The 21723-nt window shown below is 36.8% G+C and overlaps 1 protein-coding gene across 2 annotated transcripts in view; it reads left to right on the top strand.

Moving 5' to 3' along the window:
* BARD1 (BRCA1 associated RING domain 1) overlaps nucleotides 1-21723 on the top strand; it is an 83505-nt gene that overhangs the window by 31252 nt on the left and 30530 nt on the right. For both annotated transcript variants that reach the window (XM_004033163.5, XM_004033165.5), the window contains 2 exons: nucleotides 9524-9604; nucleotides 11183-11355. In XM_004033163.5, coding sequence (XP_004033211.1) covers nucleotides 9524-9604; nucleotides 11183-11355 — 254 coding nt within the window. The remainder of the gene's footprint in view (nucleotides 1-9523; nucleotides 9605-11182; nucleotides 11356-21723) is intronic.

The raw sequence follows: 21723 nt of genomic DNA, 5'->3' as shown, positions 1-21723 counted from the left end.
TCTTTATTAATGAGGATCCCTAGGGTCTAGGCCAGAGTTTTGTAAGTTCTTTCTTAAAGGGGCAGTTAGAGTAAACGTTTTCATCTTTGCAGGCCGTGAAATCTCTATCATAGCTGTTCAGCTCTGCCTTCTTAGTGCAAAAGTAGCCATAGACAATATGCAAACTAATAAAACTTATGTACAAAATTGGGTGACTGGCCCATAGGCTATAGTTTGCCTACTCTTGGTTTAGGCATGTGAAGAAACCGTAATAGAATATTAAGTCAGGATAAAATGATGGCATGCTCCTGTCTGGGTGAATTTTCTCTATTAATACGTTCAAGATTACTTCATATGAGTTTTGTCAGTTTACTTAGAGTTTTGCCGGAATTATTAAATCCATTTTTATTTCCTTGAACTTAATTATTAAATGCAATTATTGTCACCAGTTGTCAGATTATGTTATGGTACATTTTTTAAACGTTAATTTTTATTGTTTTTAAAATCACCAATTAATAGTGTCCTTTTAAATTTTTTTATGAGTTGAATGTATGCCTCTCGCCTTAGCTTTATTTTAATAGACATATCCTTAAAATCAGATTTGCTTATATAAATATATTTACATATATTTATATATTTTTTCTTTTTTGGGGGTGGGGGGAGGGGCGGGGGACAGAGTCTTGCTCTGTCACCCAGGCTGGAGTGCAGTGGCACAATCTCAGCTCACTGCAACCTCCGCCTTCTGGGTTCAAGCAATTCTTCTGCTTCAGCTTCCCGAGTAGCTGGGATTACAGGCACCTGCCATCACGCCAGGCTACTTTTTATATTTTTAGTAGAGACGGAGTTTCACCATGTTGGCCAGGCTGGTCTCGAACTCCTCACCTCAGGTGATCTGTCCTCCTCGGCCTCCCAAAGTCTTGGGATTACAGGCATGAGCCACCATACCTGGCCAATCTTTTTAGAAACAGTTTTCATTTCATTCCTATCCTAATTTTCTCATTTGCAGCCAAGAATGAATAAATCTATGTGTACACATATTGCAATTCTGCTATCTTATTTATATTTTGCACCCACCTGCCTCAGAAAAGGATTTGAAGTGGCTCTAAAGTTAACGCTACTATAAAATGGAATAAGGAGTTGGTAAAGAGGAAAGAGTTACTGCAGCTGGAGTGAATTTAGTTTTGGTGACCTTTAAGGCAGCCAAAGCAAATAAGGGGAAGGACCAGGTTTTGTGCTGTCAAAAGATAATGCATCTTTTTTGGTGGTGATTATTTATGTTTTGTACCCACCTACTTCAGAAAAGGATTTCAAGTGGCTCTAAAGTTATTTAGACTTGCATTGTATTGTTTCTTAAGCATGTTGGTAAACTTGCAGTTTCTACAGTTTGAGCACATGTTTGTGCTGAGCATCCTTGGTGTATGCACCGAGGACAGAGAACCCAGCAGGAGTTTGTTCTCCTGCACTAGTTACCTTTCCCCACTGCAGGTAGGGCTTTACTGATTGATTTCTGAGCTTGGAAACATTATTAATGAACATCGTATAATACCTTGCCCCAAACTACCTCTGGGCATCATCATTGGCCATAACCTTTCCATAGATACCACCCTACTGGCAGCTACTTCTCTTTTCTTGCCCCTACCACTTGCATTAGTTTTCTATTGCTGCCAAAACAAACTACCACAAAGTTAGTGATTCAAAGCAATGCAAATTAATTTTCTTACAGTTCTGTACACCTGAAGTCTAGTATGGGTCTCATCACGCTAAAATCATGTTGTCAGCTGTTTTCAGGAGGTTCCAGGAAAGACCCATTTCATTTTTGCTTGGATGGTTGGCAGGGACTTCATAGTTCTTGTGGTAAGACTGAGATCCAGATTTCTTGCTGGTTTTCAGCTGAGGGTTGTTTCCAGGTTCTAGAGACTGTCACATTCCTTTAGTTCGTGGTCCTCTTCATCTTCAAATCCAGCAGCAGCAGATTGAGTCCTTCTCACATCTTATCTTTCTGACATAGCCAGAAAGACCCTCTGGTTTTAAGAATTCATATGATTAAATTGGGCTACTTGAGAAATGTGGAATAATCTCCCCATCTCAAGGTGTGTCCACTTAATTACATTGCAGTGTCCCTTTCACCACGTAAGGTAACATAGTCACAGGTTCTGGGGATTATTCGTGTGTGGACATTTTTGGAGGTCGTAATTTTTTGACCGCACCACTGAAGTAGCTTCCTAACTTCCCTTTGTATTTCCTGCAGTCAGTTCTCTATGTAACAGCCAGAGTAATCTGACCGAAATCAAAATTATCATTTCTCTGCTCTCCTATCAGTAAGTCTTTTTTATACCCCTCTTCCTATTTGAATATCTTCATAACTCATGTTCCTATTTGAATGTCTGCATCACCTATGTTAAACTGCTATTGAGAACACTGTGTCATGAATGGGAGAGTTTATGAGAAAGCTTTGTGCCTAAGTAGAAACTAAGATACTCATTATTTATTCTTCTGATTTATTACCACAATTACTTTTGCACCAACCCAATAGAAAACAAAATACTAAGGATATAGAGAAAATTTTTTATTTTCTATTATGTCAGCTTTGCTTGAGAATTTGTGCCATACTGACGTTCCCCTTTTCTTCCCCCACACCCCCCTACCAAGTTCTCTAGCACAAATTCTTAAAATGGCAATGATTACTCATAATTTATACCACAGCAATGACTTACTGTGGAATAGAAGAATGGCTTGAAGCTGGCATGCCATGATTTATTAGTGATGTAGACATAATAGATAATGTTTTGAATGCAACTTACAAGGCATGGTATGCTTAGAACATAACAAAGGTGATGAAGATCCCCTGGAGAGAGAGAAGATCCCTTGTGAGGAGTCTCATTTAGAGTTTAACTTTGTAGTTTATTATACTTGAACACAGTCATGTTATATTGTATGTGAAATTATGTATCCTTCATAGTAGCTTCATGAGAAGGTAGCAAAGGAAACAAAAGCAGCCTTGGCATATGTGATATTTTCAAGAGTTTAATTTCTAAAACACCTCCTGGAGTCAGTATCTATTTTTCTCCTCTGTCACTCACCACGTATGTATAAGTCTGCTTTTGTAATACCAGTAACTTATTGTGCCATTGACCAGGTTATCAGAATTATCTGCTGAATTACAGGCATACCTCATTTAATTGCACTTCACTTTTTTGTGCTTTGCAGAGAGTTTTGTTTTTGTGTTTTTTGACAATCCTGCATTGAGCGAGTCTGTCAGTGCTGTTTTTCCAACAGCATATGCTCAGTGTGTCTCTGTGTCACATTTTGGTAATTCTCACAATATTTCAGATATTTTCACTACTGTTGTATCTGTTACGGTGATTTGTGATCAGTGGTCTTTGATGTAACTATTGTAATTGCTTTGGGGCACCACAAACCCTGGCCATGTAACATGGCAAACTTAATTGATAAATGTCTTTTCCGACTATTCTACTTACTGAGAATTCTCACATCTCTCTCCCTTTGAATCCCTGTTTCCTGGGACACAAGAATATTGAATTTAGGTAAACTAACAACCCTACAATGTCCTCTGAGTTTTCAAGTGGAAGGAAGAGTCACTCATCTCTTACTTTATATAAGAAGCTAGAAATGATGAGTGAGGAAGACATGTTGAAAGTTGATATAGGCCAAAAGCTGGGTCTCTTGCCAAACAGCCAATTTGTGAATGCAAAGAAAAAGTTCTTTAAGGAATTTAGAAGTGCTACCCTGTTGAATACACAAATGAGATGAGAAGAAAGCATAACCGCCTTATTGCTGATATGAGGAGAGTTGGAATGGTCTGGATAGATTATCAAACCAACCACGTTTCCTTAAGCAAAACCCTACTCCAGAGCAAGATCCTAAATCTCTTCAATTCTGTGAAGGCTGAGAGAGGTGAGGAAGCTGCAGAAGAAAAGTTGGAAGCTAGCAGAGGTTGGTTCATGAAGTTGAAGGAAAAAAGCTGTCTCCATAATATAACAATGCAAGTTGAAACAGCAGGTGCTGATGGAGAAACTGCAGCAGGTTATCCAGAAGATCTAGCCAAGATAATTATGAGAGTGGCACACTAAACAACAGATTTCAGTGAAGTTGAAACAGCCTTTTGTTGGAAGAATATGCCATCTGTGTCTGTCATAGCTAGAAAGGAGAAGTCAATGCCTGGCTTCAAAGGACAGGCTTTCTTGTTAGGGGCTAATGCAGCTGGTGACTTGAAGTGGAAGCCAATGCTCATTTACCATTTGGAACAACAAAGCCTGGGTGAGAGCACATCTTGACAGCGTGGTTTGCTAAATATTTTAAGCCCGCTGTTGAGACCTACTGTTCAGGAAAGATATTCAAAATATTACTAATTGACAGTGCCACCTAGTCACCCAAGTGTTCTGATGAAGATAAGGACATTAATGCTGTTTTCATGTCTCCCAACAAAATATCAATTCTGTAGCCCATGGATCAAGGAGTAACTTTTACTTTCAAGTCTTGTTACTTAAAAAAATGCATTTTGTAAGGCTATAGCTGTTGTAGATGGGGATTCCACAGATGATTCTGGAAATGACTCACCATTCTAGATGCCATTAATATCATTGATGATTCATGGGAGGATGTCCAAATGTTAACATTAACAGTAGTTTGGAAAAGAGTTGATTACAGTTTTCATGGATGACTTTGAGAGGTTCAGAACTTAAGTGGAGAAAGTAACTATAGATGTAGTAGAAATAGCAAGATAACTAGAATTAGAAGTGGAGCCTGAAGACGTAACTGAATTGCTGCAGCCTCATGATCAAACTTCAATGGATGAGGCATTGTTTGTTATAGATGAGAAAGAAAGTGGTTTCTGCAGATGGAATCTACTTCTGGTGAAGATGTTGTGAACGCTGTTGAAATGACAACAAAGGATTTAGAAAATTATATCATCTTAGTTGATAAAACAGCAGCAGGGTTTGAGAGGATTGGCTCCAATCTTGAGAGAAGTTCTATGCAGATAAAATGCTACCAAACAGCGTCACATGCTACAGATAAATCTTTCATGAAATGTCAGTGGATGTGGCATACTTTATTGTCCTGATTTAAGAAACTGTCACAACCACCCAAACCTTGAGCAACTACCTGCTTGCTCAGTCAGCAGCCAGCAGCATCAAGGCAAGACCATCCACCAGCAAAACGATTGTCACCATTTTTTAGCAATAAAGTTATTTTCAATTAAGTTCTGTTCATTTTTTTTAAAAAACATAATGCTATTGCACACTTAGTAGACTACAGTATAGTGCACATATAACTTTTATATGTGCTGGGAAACCAGATTCGTGTGACTTGTTTTATTGCAATATTTGCTTTATCGCAGTGATCTGGAACTGAACTGACAGTATCTCCGAGATATGCCTGTATTTTATTCAGTAAATTCTAAGAAGCTAGAGAAATATTTAACATTTTAGAGCTTCATTCCAGATGGTTCATTTTTGTTTGTTTGTTTTAATGGCATCTAATTGCCAAGAAGGGAAGTCTTTGGTTCCTGGTCAGTTCATTTACATGGAAAGGCTTAACCATGCTAGGCAAGTCATTTGTCTTATACTTAATTGTAATGTTCTGTATTGTTTTTATGAATATGTTTATTAATGGTATTTTAGAAGAGCTAACATTTATAATAAGGAAAAGTTTTGTTTTTATGTGTGTTTTTGGAAAGTTAATTTATATTGCTGGCATATGTGTGGATCTGCAATATGTACAAATGTGTGAAGGATCTTTCCTTTGATTGAAAGATTAGCAATAAAAGATTCAGTGGGACACACACACACACTTATTTTCAGCCTTCAGTGTATTACTTGAAAATACCAAATTCATTTAAAATTTTTAATAAGCCTTGGCAAATACTTTCCTTAGATAAATTATTTTTGCTATGGTTTAAGAAAAGTTCAATTATTCTTTCAAGTTGTGAGGAGCCCAAAAGTGAGTACTTGAAAGTAATTTAAAGAAGCCAGAATCAAAACTTAATTTATTTCCTGGCTACTTCATATCAGTTCAAGCTATTCCAGTTACTGTAGACTCTATCTAATTATCATAATTTTATTTATGTGCATGACATTACATTTACATGAAGTAGAAAGATGAAAATATGACAAAACTTTCAAGTACTAGAGAGGAGAAAGCAGATTGGTTATAAAAAGCAAGCCGTTTGCTAATCAGCTATACAGTTCGGGGGTGGGGAGAATGTTAACAGAAGACACTTTGATAATATGAAGAGGTGACATGAAAGAAAAATAGCAACTGTCTAACAACCTTAAAAGAGAGTCTACTCGTATTCTTTAAATTGTCACTCCGTTTCTGTTTGACTATTCCCTTGAGACTCTTCCATTTCACAATTCTGTTTATATTATTTTTTAAGCTTCTTTAATATTTTTTTTTTGCATTACCATGTAGAATTAGAATGGGGAAATCTTTGAGAAGGTTTTTGTGTGTGAGTACTTTCATGTTAAAGATAGGGAATGTGTGTGGTTCTGGCAGTTTATCTGCTCACTTGTTATAGGATTGTTTTGGAAAAAAAATCAAATTTGTATCTTGGCAGATATTCCTGCATTCATTTGTAACTGTTATGAATATAAAGCAAAAGTTGCAGGGGCTCACACCTGTAATCCCAATAATTTTGGAAGCTAAGGCAGGAGATTGCTTGAGTCCATTAGTTTGGGCAACATAGTGAGACCCCCATCTCTACAAAACAATAAAAAAAAATTAGCCGGGCATGGTGATGTATGCCTAGCTACTACTCAGGAGGCTGAGGCAGGAGAATTGCTTGGGCCCAGGAGCTTGAAGTTACAGTGAGCTATGATCATGCCATTGCACTCCAGTTGCTAAATACATGATAACTTGCTCTAGAAGTAGAATTTGCACTGTTAAGAAATCTGGGAAAATGTTGCCCTTTTTTTTTTTTTTCTTGAAACTGGGGTAATTAATTTGAAACCTACAATCCTTTTAGACCCATTGAGCATTTAAGGTCATTTTGTTAATTTAGGAATATGAAAATGTATGTTGCATGATAATTTACTTTTTTAGAAAACTGAAGATTTGAGAAACAGCCCAGAGCACAGAAACAGAGACAATTAGATATAAAAAGCATTTTTTTTTTTTTCTGAGGTAGAGTCTCGCTCTGTCGCCCAGGCTGGAGTGCAGTGGCGTGATCTCAACTCACTGCAACCTCTGCCTCTTGGGTTCAAGCAGTTCTCCTGTCTCAGCCTCCTGAGTAGCTAGGATTACAGGTGTGCGCCACCATGCCTGGCTAATTTTTGTGTTTTTAGGAGAGACGGGATTTCACCATGTTGGCTAGGCTGATCTCAAACTCCTGACCTCATGATTTGCCTGCCTCAGCCTCCCAAAGTGCTGGGATTATAGGTGTGAGCCACCGTGTCCGGCCAGCAAAATTTTTTAAAAAGAAAAAAAAATCAAATATTATATTTAGGAGAATTAGTGATTTCTGCATTATCAAACCAACAGAGGAAAAAAATTTCAGAAAAAAGTATTGGGAGAGGGGGTGGGTGGGGAGAGATTTATTCACTAAAGAAGCACTCACGAAACTCATTGAACACAATATTATGCATGTAACTTCTGTCTATAGCTTTTTATTCAGTCTTTTTTGAGAGTATGCTCTGCTAGTTATTTTTGCTTTATCTTCATGGACTTAGGTACTGTACCCTGCCCTGTTATCCTAAAAGAACTGATTAGTTACATTTGCAGTGAGTGGTGATAATAATGTAATTTCAAGAAAATTTTTACCTTCATCCCGCTGCATAAATGCCTCCTTTTTCCTAAAGCCTGACATTGTTTTACAAAGGGGCAGTATCTTTTATATTACTGCTAAAGATTTTTAAAAAGGCTTTAAGAGTTAATGGATACTTAAAATGTAATATGTAATTAAATATAAATGATAGATGTCAGATCTTTCCACATTACATGAAGGGCCAAATTTAAGAGACCCTGGTATTAGATAGCTGGAGGATTATTATCTCTCACTTCTAGGAAAATGAATAAAAAAGAAGAGTGGGAGGGCAGACTACCTGAGACCAGTTCCCCAGAACTCCTTTGCCACAGTCTACCTTCGCTGGAAGCTGGCAGCAGAGGGAAGCTATTTTTTTTTCTTACTTGAAGACAGCTTTAAAGTGACCTTAAAAGTCTACTCATTTATAGTAGGATTTAGTTGGATCATGACACACAAGACACAGAAAGTTCAAAACTGGAAGGGGTCTTCAATTTTAATGCTATTTAATAATTGACAGTGTCTTAATATGAAAGTCGAATTAATATTGTCTGCCTTCAGAGTATTTTCCTTGCCTTGTGCCTCATTTTAATTCACTTATTCCCCAGATCTTGTTCATCTGATTTAAAAAGGTTGTGATTTCTAAAGTAAAGTTATTGTATTTCTTACTTTTCCTCATCTGCCTCCTCTCTCCGTTGCATCAGTGTGCTACTGTTGCTACTGTTACAACATTGTTGCATAGCTCTCCAGAGTACTGGAATAGAGAAATAGAGAAATTGAAAACCACTTGTTAGAAAAGACTTGTAAGGCTACATCACAGAAGCTCTATTTCGTATAGTTGTATTAGTTGATAATGGGTGGTGATTTTAGTCTTGAACTGGGCGGGGAGCAGGGGGATAAAAATTTAATGCTGATTGTGTGGGATGATTTGAATAGGTTGGTACTGATCTCTTTTTTTGCCATTTTAAACAGAGCAACTGTTGCTTCCTAGAAAATGTTGAACAAATAAGGTGAATATAAACAATGTATTAGGATGGAGTAACTGCCAATAAAATGGCAGTTTTTGGCTGTTTTTTAACTTTGGTTTCACTGAGTAGTCTTCTGGGCTAAACAGTTTTGGTTGTTTTAGACAATACTCAGAAGCCATTTACAAATGCTCAAAAATTGTTTTTTTCACAAATGAAATTATGGCTTTTAAAACTTCATTATGAGCACATGATCTTTGGCCAGTGTCCTTTATTTGGTACCTTGAAATGAATTTTGAATATGGCTTTCTAATAGATTTTGTAGTCTATATTCAAGCATGACTGTACTTCTTGATATCTCAGAATAATTTATATGCAGACAATTTCTTTTTTGAGACGGAGTCTTGCTCTGTGGCCCAGGCTGGAGTGCAGTGACATGATCTTGGCTCACTGCAACCTCTGCCTCCCGGGCTCAAGTGATTCTCCTGCCTCAGCCTCCCAAGTAGCTGGGATTACAGGCTGGCACCACCATGCCCGACTAGTTTTGTATTTTTAGTAGAGACGGGGTTTCACCATGTTGACCAGGCTGATCTCAAACTCCTGACTCAGGTGATCCACCCGCCTCGGCCTCTCAAAGTGTTGGGATTACAGGCGTGAGCCACCACACCTGGCCTAATAATTTATTAACTCATCAACAGTAGCCTTAAGAGAAAACGATTTAAGTTTTACTTTATATTGAAGAAGACAGCATTTAAAAAAACTCAATATTTTCCTTTCTTTCCTTAATGCTTTTTAATTTCCGTTTTGTTCATTTTTCTAGGGCGACATACCGTCTGTTGAATACCTTTTACAAAATGGAAGTGATCCAAATGTTAAAGACCATGCTGGATGGACACCATTGGTAGTTGTCTGGTTTTTATTCTCATTCTTTCTGTGTTTTACAGTTCTTATAGTTTATAGTTATGTAGTTGTCTATATATCATCCTCTGCCACATACACTCTTTTTAGTCTGAAGAACTTGTTTTCATCAAGTATGAGAACATGATTACTTTCCTTCTAGCTTTTCATTTGTGACAGGCGAGAAATTGGTTACCTTTTGACAGACTACCTTTAGATTTAGGAATCCATTTGTACTGTACTGCAGAATTTAGCTAATGTCTAGAGGTAACAGCTACAGCTGACATCAGGCTCCATTCTGTAGCACTGCATGTCACTGGAACCAAATTTCTTGGAACAAAAAGAGGTCGGAGGAACTGAGTATAGGAAAGTGATCACAAGGAAGTAATTCTCACTGAGGGTCTATCTTAGCCTCACTTATACCCTATCCAATTGTAGATATATAAGGCAGTAGAAATCTTTGCTTACATTAAACATTTTTAAAAGTCTTTGCTTATTATTACTAAAAATAAAAGTGTGAAGCATAATCTGGAAACAGAATGACACAAATACTTGGAAACAATTGGTATGTAGGCCAATTACATTAGGACAAACATGAGATTTGAATGCAGCCACAGAAGTGTCAGCAAATGAAGTAGATGCCTTCATCCTGTAAACTAGAAATTCAGCCCAGAAATTAGGAGACTCTCAATAGGCTAGGTGCAAGAAAGCTGGGAGAGTTTAGTCTAGATCAGTCGCTTTGCTGGTTGGACTCTACTGGCTGGCTAACCTTTTCAAAGAAAGGTTAATTTTATTTCTTTCTTCAAAGCCACTAAGGCAAGTTGTAAAGATTGGTTAGTGATTTAGAGGGTTTAGTGCCTAATTTGGATTCCTTTATCCTAAAAATAGACCTACAGATGTTGAGTGTGATATCACTTATTATGAATTGAAATTGATGTACTTAAAAAGTATAGAATGCCAGAGGTTTATTAGAAAACAGCATTGTTTGTAGTTCATTAGACATAAGGAAAGATTTGGATGTAAGTCATCTTTGAACACTCCATTGTTGCCGTTTCTGTCATTCAGCAAGCTCTTTTTGTATTCCTACTCGTGTTATTTCTCTTATCAATAACAGCAGCCATACAGCAATTTGTAGGTTCAGCAAATAGCTTGTCTTAAAAGCATTCCTTCACGGATACTTACTTTGTTGCATGATATGTGTATGTACTGGTACAGATTTTATGTATCATCTTGTTATTAAATATGTAGCCTTTTTTTCTTAATGTGTTACATTTATTGTAGAACATTTAAGGAGCTACCGTTGGTTTAAAACTACATTTTCTTCTAAAAAAAAGAAAAGTGCTTGACCCAAGGCTCAAATGAGAATAGCCTTTCTTTTTTCATGAGTTACACAGATCTTGACTGAAAGATTATTAATAGTAACTTTCACTCTGTCAGCAACTTACAGTGTTTTTGAGTATTTAGGTAACAATAAATTTACTGCCTGACGTTTACATTTATTTATCTAAAGTGTGATATTATAATGTCATCCATTGCTCTTTCTTATCACTTCTTTCACTTCTTTTTCAAAAAATTTAATTAGCATGAAGCCTGCAATCATGGGCACCTGAAGGTAGTGGAATTATTGCTCCAGCATAAGGCATTGGTGAACACCACCGGGTATCAAAATGACTCACCACTTCACGATGCAGCCAAGAATGGGCACGTGGATATAGTCAAGCTGTTACTTTCCTATGGAGCCTCCAGAAATGCTGTGTAAGTAGTTCAACGTAAAAATTATTTTTAAAATTGACTTATATTCTTGAATCAAGGTGTGTGATAAAGCAGACTTTAATAGTCAAGTTGATGGCTTTCTTCACTTTCACAACTAAAATTAGATGTGATCATCACATTCTGCACTCATAATCAGCATTCATGCCCTTTCTCTTTATGAAACAGTTGGTCCATATTCTTGGGTTCTACACTTGAGGATTCAGCCAACTGCAGATCAAAAATAATTGGGAAATATCAATGACAGATCGGATAAAGAAAACGTGTTACATATATACCATGGAATACTATGCAACTACAAAAAAGAATGAGATCATGTATTTTTGTGGGCACATGGTGGAGCTGGAGGCCATTATCCTTAGTAAGCTAACGCATGAACAGAAAACCAAATACCACATGGTCTCACTTATAAGTGAGAGCTAAATGATGAGAATTCATGAACACAAAGAAGGGAACAACAGACACCAGAGTCTACTTGAGTGTGGAGGGTGGGAGGAGGGAGAGGAGCAGAAAAAGTAACTATTAGGTACTAGGCTCCATACCTGGGTGGTGAAATAATCTGTACAACACACCCCCGTTACACAAGTTTACCTATATAACAAACCTTCACAACTTAAATAAAAACCTAGAATACAAGTTTAAAAAGGGAAAAAAAAATAACCCTATGACAATAAGTAATATAGGTAAAACAATATAGTATAAATATTTATACAGCATTTCATACGATTAGGTATTACAAGTAATCTGGAGATGATTTAAAGTATACGGGAGGATGTGTGTAGTTTACAAGTAAATACTATGCCATCTTTTATAAGAAACTTGAGCAGCTGCACATTTTGACATCACAGGGGTTGAGGATCCAATTCCCCATGGATAGCAATAGGGATAACTGTGCTGACATATTTGGGGGAGATTTACTTTCTTAATTCAGAAACAATTGTCAATTTTGGAAGCTTTCATTTAATGGAAAAATTTACTTAGTGTTTATATTCTGTAGATTGATTTACACTTTAATAAGCAGTTATTGTAGAAATAATTATTTTGTATGCTTCCTGATAGTTTGGAATTATTTTAAATATTTCATTCCCATTTTATTTTTTCTGTGTATTTACTATTACAACAGGTAAAGCATATAAGAATTTATATATTGGGCCGGGGCAGTTGAATTATTTCTTAAATTTTTTACATCATTCACATGAGGTTCTGGGTGAACTTTTTGCAGTGTCAGGACACAGAGATGCATTAGTGAATGCCAGCAGCTGGATTTTAAAATTGGCATTGTCAAGAGTGTCACAAGCAAATGCTGTATGTAGATTTTGTATCTTTAATCTGTAACTTGGTTCATGTCTCTCTATGTAGTATTTTATTCTTTTCAGTTAATTAAGTAGTTGAAATGAAAATGCAGGTATTGCGTCTCTGCCCTTGTTGCTTCTATAGGTTTGAAAAGGGCACAAAAAAATTAAGTTTTCAATGGTGACAGATGCAAATAAGAATTATAAAATGCAGGGCTTCTAGGTTGTAATTTTTTATTGGTAACTATTTAACATAATTGAAAACCAAATTAGTAATGCAAGAATGTACCATACCTTGGTGCTGTTAGTTTCAGTAAATGTGTCTAATCTCTTTTATCTCTCATCACAGGTTATAAGATAATTGGGGCAAATTCAGGGAATGTGTATATTCTTCCGGTTTTTATTTGTGTGTGTGTGTGTGTGTACACGCGTGCATGTTTGTGTGTGTCTCCATATACCTGGACCTATTTCTTTGTAAGGACCTAACCGATATGACCCTCCCATATGTGTTGCAAGCTATTTGGTAAAGCAAATTATTGCTTGGGTCAGGTGAAACTGACTAGTTTTCATTCTAGGGTTCTTAAATCAGCCATGACTACTTTAATGAATGGAGCACTGGTCAGGGCATTAGGGAATCTAGCTTTTATTTGTGACTCCATTACTGACTTTATAGCTTCAGGCAGGTTAATTTCTGTGCCTTGGTGTCCTCACCTATAAAACATGGGTGATGCCTGCTGCTTTTCTATTTCTTCAGAGCATAGTGAGGATTAATGAGCCAAAACACAGAGCCTGTCTTGTGGTTTGTACACTATGATTCGTCACTGCACTGTGAGGGCTTATTAATATACAAGGAGTGGCATGAGACAGTGAGTGAGTCCGCCTTCACAGGTGCCTTCAGTGTTGGTTTAAGTAGGACTACCTAGTGAAGTGGCAAATTTAGGTATATCTGTTCCTCAGCACTGTCCAGTAGACCTTTCTGTGGTGGTGGAAATGTTTATATCTATGCTGGACATTCAGTAGCCACTAGTCACCTCTACTATTGAACACTTGAAAATTAGCTGTTGCTACCAAGGAATACATTTTAAAATGTATTTTATTTTAACCACATGTGCCAGTGACTACTGTGTTGGACAGCTGGTTGATACAGCTGAGTAGTTGGGAAGTAGGGTTTATTTCACCCAAGAGGTTGGGATTGATATTGGATACAGGATAGTAGGGCAGATGAAGGGACAGATTTAATCCTAGGGTACAAGAGTATGGTAGCTGTTTCTAAAAATTTCCTTTCCAGACTATTGGTCTTCATACTTTTTTCCTGTGTTTTTTGCCTCTTAAAAACATGTCGTAGTCATTGTTGTTCATCTGATTGGCTTTACAAATTTCCTGACTGTTCTCCTCCTTTTCAGGTTACTTTTCTTTATTCACTCTCCATACTGCAGCCAGAGCACCTGCAGAAAAACACGAGTCTGGCCAAGTCATTTATTTGCTTAAAATCCTTCCATGGCTTCCTCTTAATGTTTTTAAAATAAAGGCTAAATCCCAAAATATGGTTTATAAGACCCTGGATGGTCTGGTGCTACTTTCCTCTCTGTTCTCATCAGTCTTTCCACAGCTTCTCCTTTCCCCCTTTCCTTCAAGCATTTTTTGCACCAGCTTTTCTGAATTTTTGTTTCCTTAAAATATGTACGGTCTTTTACCTCCTAGCCTTTGTACATGTCTTTGCATTGTCTAGAATATTTGTTTTTGGTAGCCAGTTTCTCATTTGAGTTTCACCTGGGTTATCCTGTCCTTTTGGCCACCTTTCCTGATGTGGTACTTCTCCCCAGTCGTAGGACTTACTGTTTCCTCCCTTCTCGTGAGGCTGTAAGCTGTATGGGCCAGGGATCATGTCTGCCCTCCCTAGTTCTGCCAAGTGCCTAATGTAGTCTGTATCCACATTTGTTTGTAGAGTGAATTAGTGTTTGAATGAATGAAGATTATGGTATACTTTTTCCTCTTTTTTGATAAAAGGTCAGATGACATGAAAATGGGAATTGCCTCCTTCTGCCACTACCTTTACTGTGTGACAAGATGTCTAAAACCAAGTTTCCCTTATCTGTGCCTTTTCTAAGGTGGTTGAACTGGTTCCTGGCAGCTTTTGCCCAACTGGCATCCATGGCATGTTACTTTTTGTGGGATTGTGGCTACCCAAAGTAATTCCTATAGCCTTCACTTTTAAGTGCATGCTGTCTCAATGTTCTAGATACTGTCTTCTAGAATTAGGTAGTAACAGGTGAGAATAGATGAAATTTATTCCTGCCCTTTCCTCCATTTCTTAAGGAGATCATGGGAAGGGGGTCTGGAGCATGGAGACTATGGGATTCTTACTATTCTTCTATTTCTTCCTGAAGCTCTTACTCCTTATAAGCCATTAACATCTCAAATTCTGGAATCTGAGTTGGCAAACAAACTTTTTCTGTCTCTGCTTACTGTATCTCTTTTACTCTTGGTGGAACTCTTTTCTCAATAACCAGGCCTAAACTCTTCCCATGGAAGAAGGGTAAGAACCAGCAAGGGCAAACACCATTCTGTCTGACCCTCTTCAGGGTTTGCTACTTTGGCTGATTGAAGAAGTAAAGTCCTTTTTGCTTACTGTAAATTTCTAAGTTGCCTCCTTTAGCTCTAGCATAAACATTTTGGCTATGTTCTTCATGACCTCAAGGTTGAAGTTTTCTCTTAGATGCCTTCCTTTCTTCTTAAGTCTTCTCATAGTCCCTCCATTGCTCCTTTGCCTCATCATCTCCTCAGTTGTCTGCCTGCTTCTGTTCTAGTAGGAGTGAACAGTGAACAGTCTGTTAAAGCACTGATTATAGAATGGTGTGAGGTATGCCTTCATAGCACGGTGCTCACAGTAGTATGAAAGTCTCAACTAGGGCTGAAAGTAAGACCAGAGGAAGTCACAGAAGGCTTTCTGGAAGAAGAAGAACTCCAAGTTTTGAAAAAATAGAACGGGAGGATGGGATTTTGAGAAAGATAAGATATGGGTGCTAAGGTACTCAAGGCCAGACTGCTTCTTCATTCATTCTAGGAACTTCCGTTAGTGATGTAAGTGGAATAAAAGGATGGAGGAGGATGAGAGGCCAGAGAAGATGGGCAGGGTCTTTGAAAGGCTGTGTGTGCTAAACAGAGTGCTGATTTTAAATTGAAAACCTCCTCCTTCACACTGGGGGGGAACTCAGTTAAGAGGTTTGTCCAGTAATCCAGGAAATGAGTGATGAGAGTCAGATCAAAGTAGTGACAGTAGTGGTGGGAGGGGGGTGGGGTGGAGAATTAGCCATATTTATTAATTTATTCTTTCAAATGAAGTTTGATTACTTTGTGCTGTTTCAAAAATACCATATTAGGATGTTTTGAAGTTGGGTACGTACATAGATTCTAGTGGAGTACCGATTAGGATGTTGATTGAAATTGGTAAGTATATACAGTGGATTAATAAAGTTGGTTTCTATCAAGTCGATTGATAAACTTGATGTCATGTGTTATTCTTTAAATGAATACATCAGTTTGCTAGGTTTTTATTTAGGAATTTTGCATTTTAAAAGTTAGAGTGATTTGTGATTTTATCTTTCACTTCTTGCTGGTAGATTTTGATATCAAAGTTACACTCATAGCTTCTAAAAAGTAATCAGGACCAAGCTGCGTGTCTCCATTTGTTTAAGCATTCTGTTATATATATCTTAGTAAAGTTTTTAGTCTGTTTCATATATATGTATGTAGGTATACACATGCATGTAACTATTAATTGAGGTTATTCTAGGTATAGACTGAGTATCCCTTGCCCAAAATGCTTGGGATCAGAAGTATTTTGGATTTCTTTCAGATTTTGGAATATTTGCATATACATAATGAGATATCTTAGGGATGGTTCTCAAGACTAAATGTGAAATTTATCTATGTTTCATAAACATTTTATACACATAGCCTGAAGGTAATTTTATACAATATTTTAAACAATTTTATGCATTAAAATGGTTTTTTAAGTACTGTGTTTGGAATTTTCCACTTGTTGTGTCATGTTGGTGCTCAAAAAGTTTCCAATTTTGGAGTGTTGCAAATTTCAGGTTTTTGGATTAGCAATACTCAACCTGTATAGTATTTGATTATTTGTTGCTAGTAAACTGGATATTGTGTTAATAAATATAATTTGTTATTCTTGATATATAGGAGAGCTGTTGATTTAGTACATTTCTATCCAGTCAACACCTAATTCTAAAGATCTAATTATCATTTATTAACTTCTATTTCTTATTGCATTTGTCAGTGCTTCCAGAATGATACAATAATGATGATAGTTGGCTTGCTTGTTTTGTTCTTCCTTTTTTAAAAAAGTACTGACCCATAGAGTTATAGTCAATACTAGTATCCATATTAAATACAAAGATTAATGTTCTTTATTGCCCTGTGGAAGCTTTCTTCCCTTTATTATTTTCTAACAAGACTGTATTTTATTTTATTGAATGATTTTCAGCTTCTGCAGAGATGATCTTATACTTTTTTCGTTTTTGTTTTTGAGATGGGTCTCACTGTGTTGCCCAAGCTGGTCTTGAACTCCTGGGCTCAAGCAATCCTCCCACCTCAGCCTCCCAAAGCTTATGCTTTTTTGACTATTGATGTTGTTAATACATTTAAAAATATTAAATAATGCTTGTATTCCTGGGATAACCTTGACTTGGTGGTGTGTATCATTTAAACACAAATTTTACATGAATTTGCTAGGGTTTTAGGAATTTTGCATTTATGATTATAAGTTAGAGTGATTTGTGATTTTTATCTTTCATTTTTTTGCCTCAGATTTTGATACCAAAATTATACTCATAGTTTCTAAAAAGTAATCAGAATGCTTTTTTTTTTTTTTTTTTAACTTTTCCTCTTCTCTGGAACATGAATAGAATATCTTCTGGAAATATCCTGCCCCCTGCCAACTTAGCATAACAGTATCTATTTTGATAACTCACATATTATGTAATTTTTGGAGATCTCTCTAGTTTTGTTATTAGTAGTAATCACTCTGATATACCAGTGTATTCATAATAAAATACAGACACTAAAGAGAAAATGGACTTTTTCTTTTTATCCCATCAAGTTCATCCTTAAAAAGTCCCTGTGGATTGAGAAGCCGAGGCGGGTGGATCATGAAGTGAGGATATTGAGACCATCCTGGCTAACACGGTGAAACCCCGTCTCTACTAAAAATACAAAAAATTAGCTGGGCGTGGTGGCGGGCGCCTGTAGTCCCAGTTACTCGGGAGGCTGAGGCAGGAGAATGGTGTGAACCCGGGAGGCGGAGGTTGCAGTGAGCCGAGACCGCACCACTGCACTCCAGCCTGGGCGACAGAGTGAAACTCCATCTAAAAAAAAAAAAAAAAAAGTCCCTGTGAACTGTAAAACTTTTACCTATTTTGACGTTTTATCTGAGGTTGTGATTTTGATTAACTTTATAACTTTCCTGTTACTGTAAGAATATTAGTTTGAATTAGAAGAGTAAATATTTTTGTAATGCAGCCCTAGGAGAGAGAAGAAAAACTAAGACAAAATCCAGCCATAGAGTTAGTCTCGGATGCCACTGGGAGAGAGGAAGGCTTGTATAAGAGGGCTAAGTAATCCAGGTTTTATCCTGATACATGTTCTGGCATTATTAATAAGTTATGGGCCTGGCGCAGTGCCTCATGCCTGTAATCCCAACACTTTGGGAGGCCGAGGCGGGTGGATCACTTGAGGTCAGGAGTTCGAGACTAGCCTAGCCAACATGGTGAAACCCCATCTCTACTAAAAATACAAAAATTAGCCGGGTGTGGCGGCGTGTGCCTGTAGTCCCAGCTACTCGGGAGGCTGAGACACAAGAATCGTTTGAACCTGGGAAGCGGAGGTTGCAGTAAGCTGAGATCGTGCCACCACCCTCCAACCTGGGGGACAGAGCGAGACTCGGTCTCAAATAATAATAATAATAATAATAATAATAATAATGTATCATGAATGGTGCTAAGTAAGATGTGACTTTAAATATTGGAGACCAGGCTTAAGAACTACCTTTTCAGTAGTGACATATAAAATATAAAGATAACTGAGAGCTTTTTTTGTAGCCCAGGAAGTGGGGACAGTAAGCAACTCAGTCATATAAGTTAGACATTGAATGTGTGTGGAAGACTAGACGTAGGAAAAAGAATGGAGTATTATCTGCTGCAAAGCCAAGTGAATTTAAAAGCATCCTGTTGAATATTGGTGGAGGGAAATCTTGAAACCTTATAAGGCAAGGCAGAATAGCTAAGAATTAACCATATTGTGGTATGAATTTAAAGTCAATGATACTCTTTATTTGCCATCTTCACTATTTAATTTTAAAATAAACGAGCTTTTATAGTTCACCAGTGAAGTCTCCCAATCCTATTTTTTCCCATAGAGGCTGTGCTCTTTATTAATTTTCCTACTGCAATGTTTTTGGGCCCTAAATCTGTATAATTATGGAGGATTCGAATATACAGTGGAAAGTCATATATCTACTTCAGACTTTCTCTTTTGTTTTGATTTAACTCTAATATTCTGGCAACTTACTGTTTTTATATGTCTTGCATTTAAATAACAGTATTAAGTCATTTAACCCTTAATTTTTTTTTTGCATAAAAAAAGTACCTTTTGTGAGCTAAAACAATAAGAAAGTCAGTTCTGTTTTAACCCTAGATCATGAAAAAAAGATTTATAATCTTTGTTGTCTGGGAGTATTTATAACTGTTCAAAACATCATTGGTAATCTATCTTCCCCACTGCCTTCTGTACATCCCAGTGTGAAGCTAGAACCACAGGTCTTACGGTCACATGAGAACCATTTTGAGTGTGTGGCGAATAACATGTGCTTCTTTTCTTTTTATTTTTAATGGATATGTAGGATTTTAGAATGTGGTACTTGATCTGCCATTAACAGTTTTCCTTGGAAGGATGTTGAATTTTGAAGTAGAAAATATTACATGGACCATTGGACCTATTAATTGTCCCACTGCCCTAGGTTAATTTTAAAAAATTAATTGCCAGAGATAATTTATGTTTTATAGCTTTAAAAACCCATGTTGCTAGTTTGAATTACTCTGCTTTATCCTGCTCCATAGCAAGCAAAGTGACTTGAAAAATTAAATCTGTGTGTTTGCGGTTTTGTAGTTATTCATGAAGGGTTTCATTCATGAACTCTCTTGGTATCCTGTCATGCGTGATAGATTTAGTATTAGTAAAAACGCCTTTTTGCATATGTTTTTGCAGTTTGGATGGTCTGTACATGCAAGTACAAGTTTAAATTTGCCCATCTCTCCTTTCTCTCTTTTATTAGTGGTGTAGTGAATTCAGATCACCATTGTAGGCAGGTGTCTGCCATATTATTACTGAGGGGAAAAGGATATTAAAAGGTTATACTGCATCCTGAATGTGGCCTTTGGGACAAAACTGAAACATTGAACACCACAGTTTAGCCCTTTCATAAGTACTTCCTTTTCCTCATCTTCAGGATCAGAAAGATTCCTAGTTAGGAAAAGAATTTTCAGAGTTATGTGGTTCATACTCTTTAGATTGTGCCATATGGGAAAATGAAAATCTACTCTTAGAATGTTGTTAAGACATAATTCTATACTTTCCCTTAGTAAACTTCCAAATTATCATGAAAAACATGCATCAATTGTATCATAAAATTGGGGAAAATGAAGATAAGAGGTTAATGCTCCAGACATAACTTATTTTGTTCCCTTATCTTCATTCTGTATCTGTCTTCCAAAAATGCAAATCCAGTACAGTAATATACTGGCAGTTATTGAGCTATTCGTATATGCTAGGTATTGTTTTAAATGCTTTTGATGTATTCATTTGATTCTGGCAACAATCCTGTAAAATAGGTAGTGTTATTATTTCCATCTTATAAATGAGGAAACAGGCACAGGGGGTTTAAGTAATTCATGTAAAGTCATAAGACTTTTGAGTGGCAGGGCTGAAATTTAAGTTCACGCAGTCTTATTCGGTAACCCCAACTCTTAACTACCATGCTACATTGATGCCATCCCACCTGCTTACAATGATTTAGGAAGCTGTTCAGGGTTTCTTATTGCCTTTGGGAGGAAGTCCAACTCTTTAACACCTCCTCTTTGTTCTTATATAATCTGACCATAGCTTACAGTTCGAGAGTACCTCATATTCCTGTGGTACATTCCCTCTCTTTCTCTCACTCTCCCTTTCCCCTCTTTTTTCCTTTTTTTTTTTTTTGGTGGTTCTAAAAAGTTCTAAGTGCTATCTCACTTAAAGTCCTTCACACACTTTTCTGTCTGCTAGGATATTCTTATTCTGTTTGTGTACCCGCTTTTCTTCCTTACCCTTTCAGGTCTGGGGAGCTTTACCAGACTGCATAACCTTTTCTGTGTGCCTCTCTGCTTTCCTCCTCTGAGTTCTGTGAGGACATTGTTTCTATAGTGCCAAAAGTTTGTTGTTACATTTTTTTCAAAGTACTTGCTGAATAATGACTATTTTCCAAACTAATTGCAAAACAGAGTTTGTGACTTTTCCCCCTACTTGTTTATACAAATATACTCATTCCATGTGTGTTAAATAAATAAACGATTATTGCTACTTCTGATGTATGCAATATGTATATCATGCATTATATATATTAATACATATATCCATTTTCACATAGGATCTATCAACATCAGTAACAAATCATCCAGTATTTCGTACTACATTTTAGATAGCAAAAAGCAATGACACATGAACACCTGGATTGTCTGTTCAAGATTTTAAAATTTAAAATCTCCAGTCATATCTTTAAAGATTTTATAAAGCATATTTTCCACATTATGATTTAAAATCATAGGTAAAGGAATAGCGCAAGAGTACATTAGAAAAAAAAAACTGGTGAAATCTGCCAGTTTACTGTGTTGTCAAGGAACAGAAAAAAAATTAGAACCTTCGAATTTTTAGGATTCAGTATATGTATTAGTCCCTTTTCATACTGCTGTGAAACACCTGAGACTGGGTAATTTATAAGGAAAAGAGGTTTAAT

The sequence above is a fragment of the Gorilla gorilla genome, chromosome 11, assembly GCF_029281585.2.
Source record: "Gorilla gorilla gorilla isolate KB3781 chromosome 11, NHGRI_mGorGor1-v2.1_pri, whole genome shotgun sequence".
NCBI lineage: Eukaryota > Metazoa > Chordata > Mammalia > Primates > Hominidae > Gorilla > Gorilla gorilla.
This window is presented reverse-complemented; position numbering and strand designations above follow the sequence as displayed.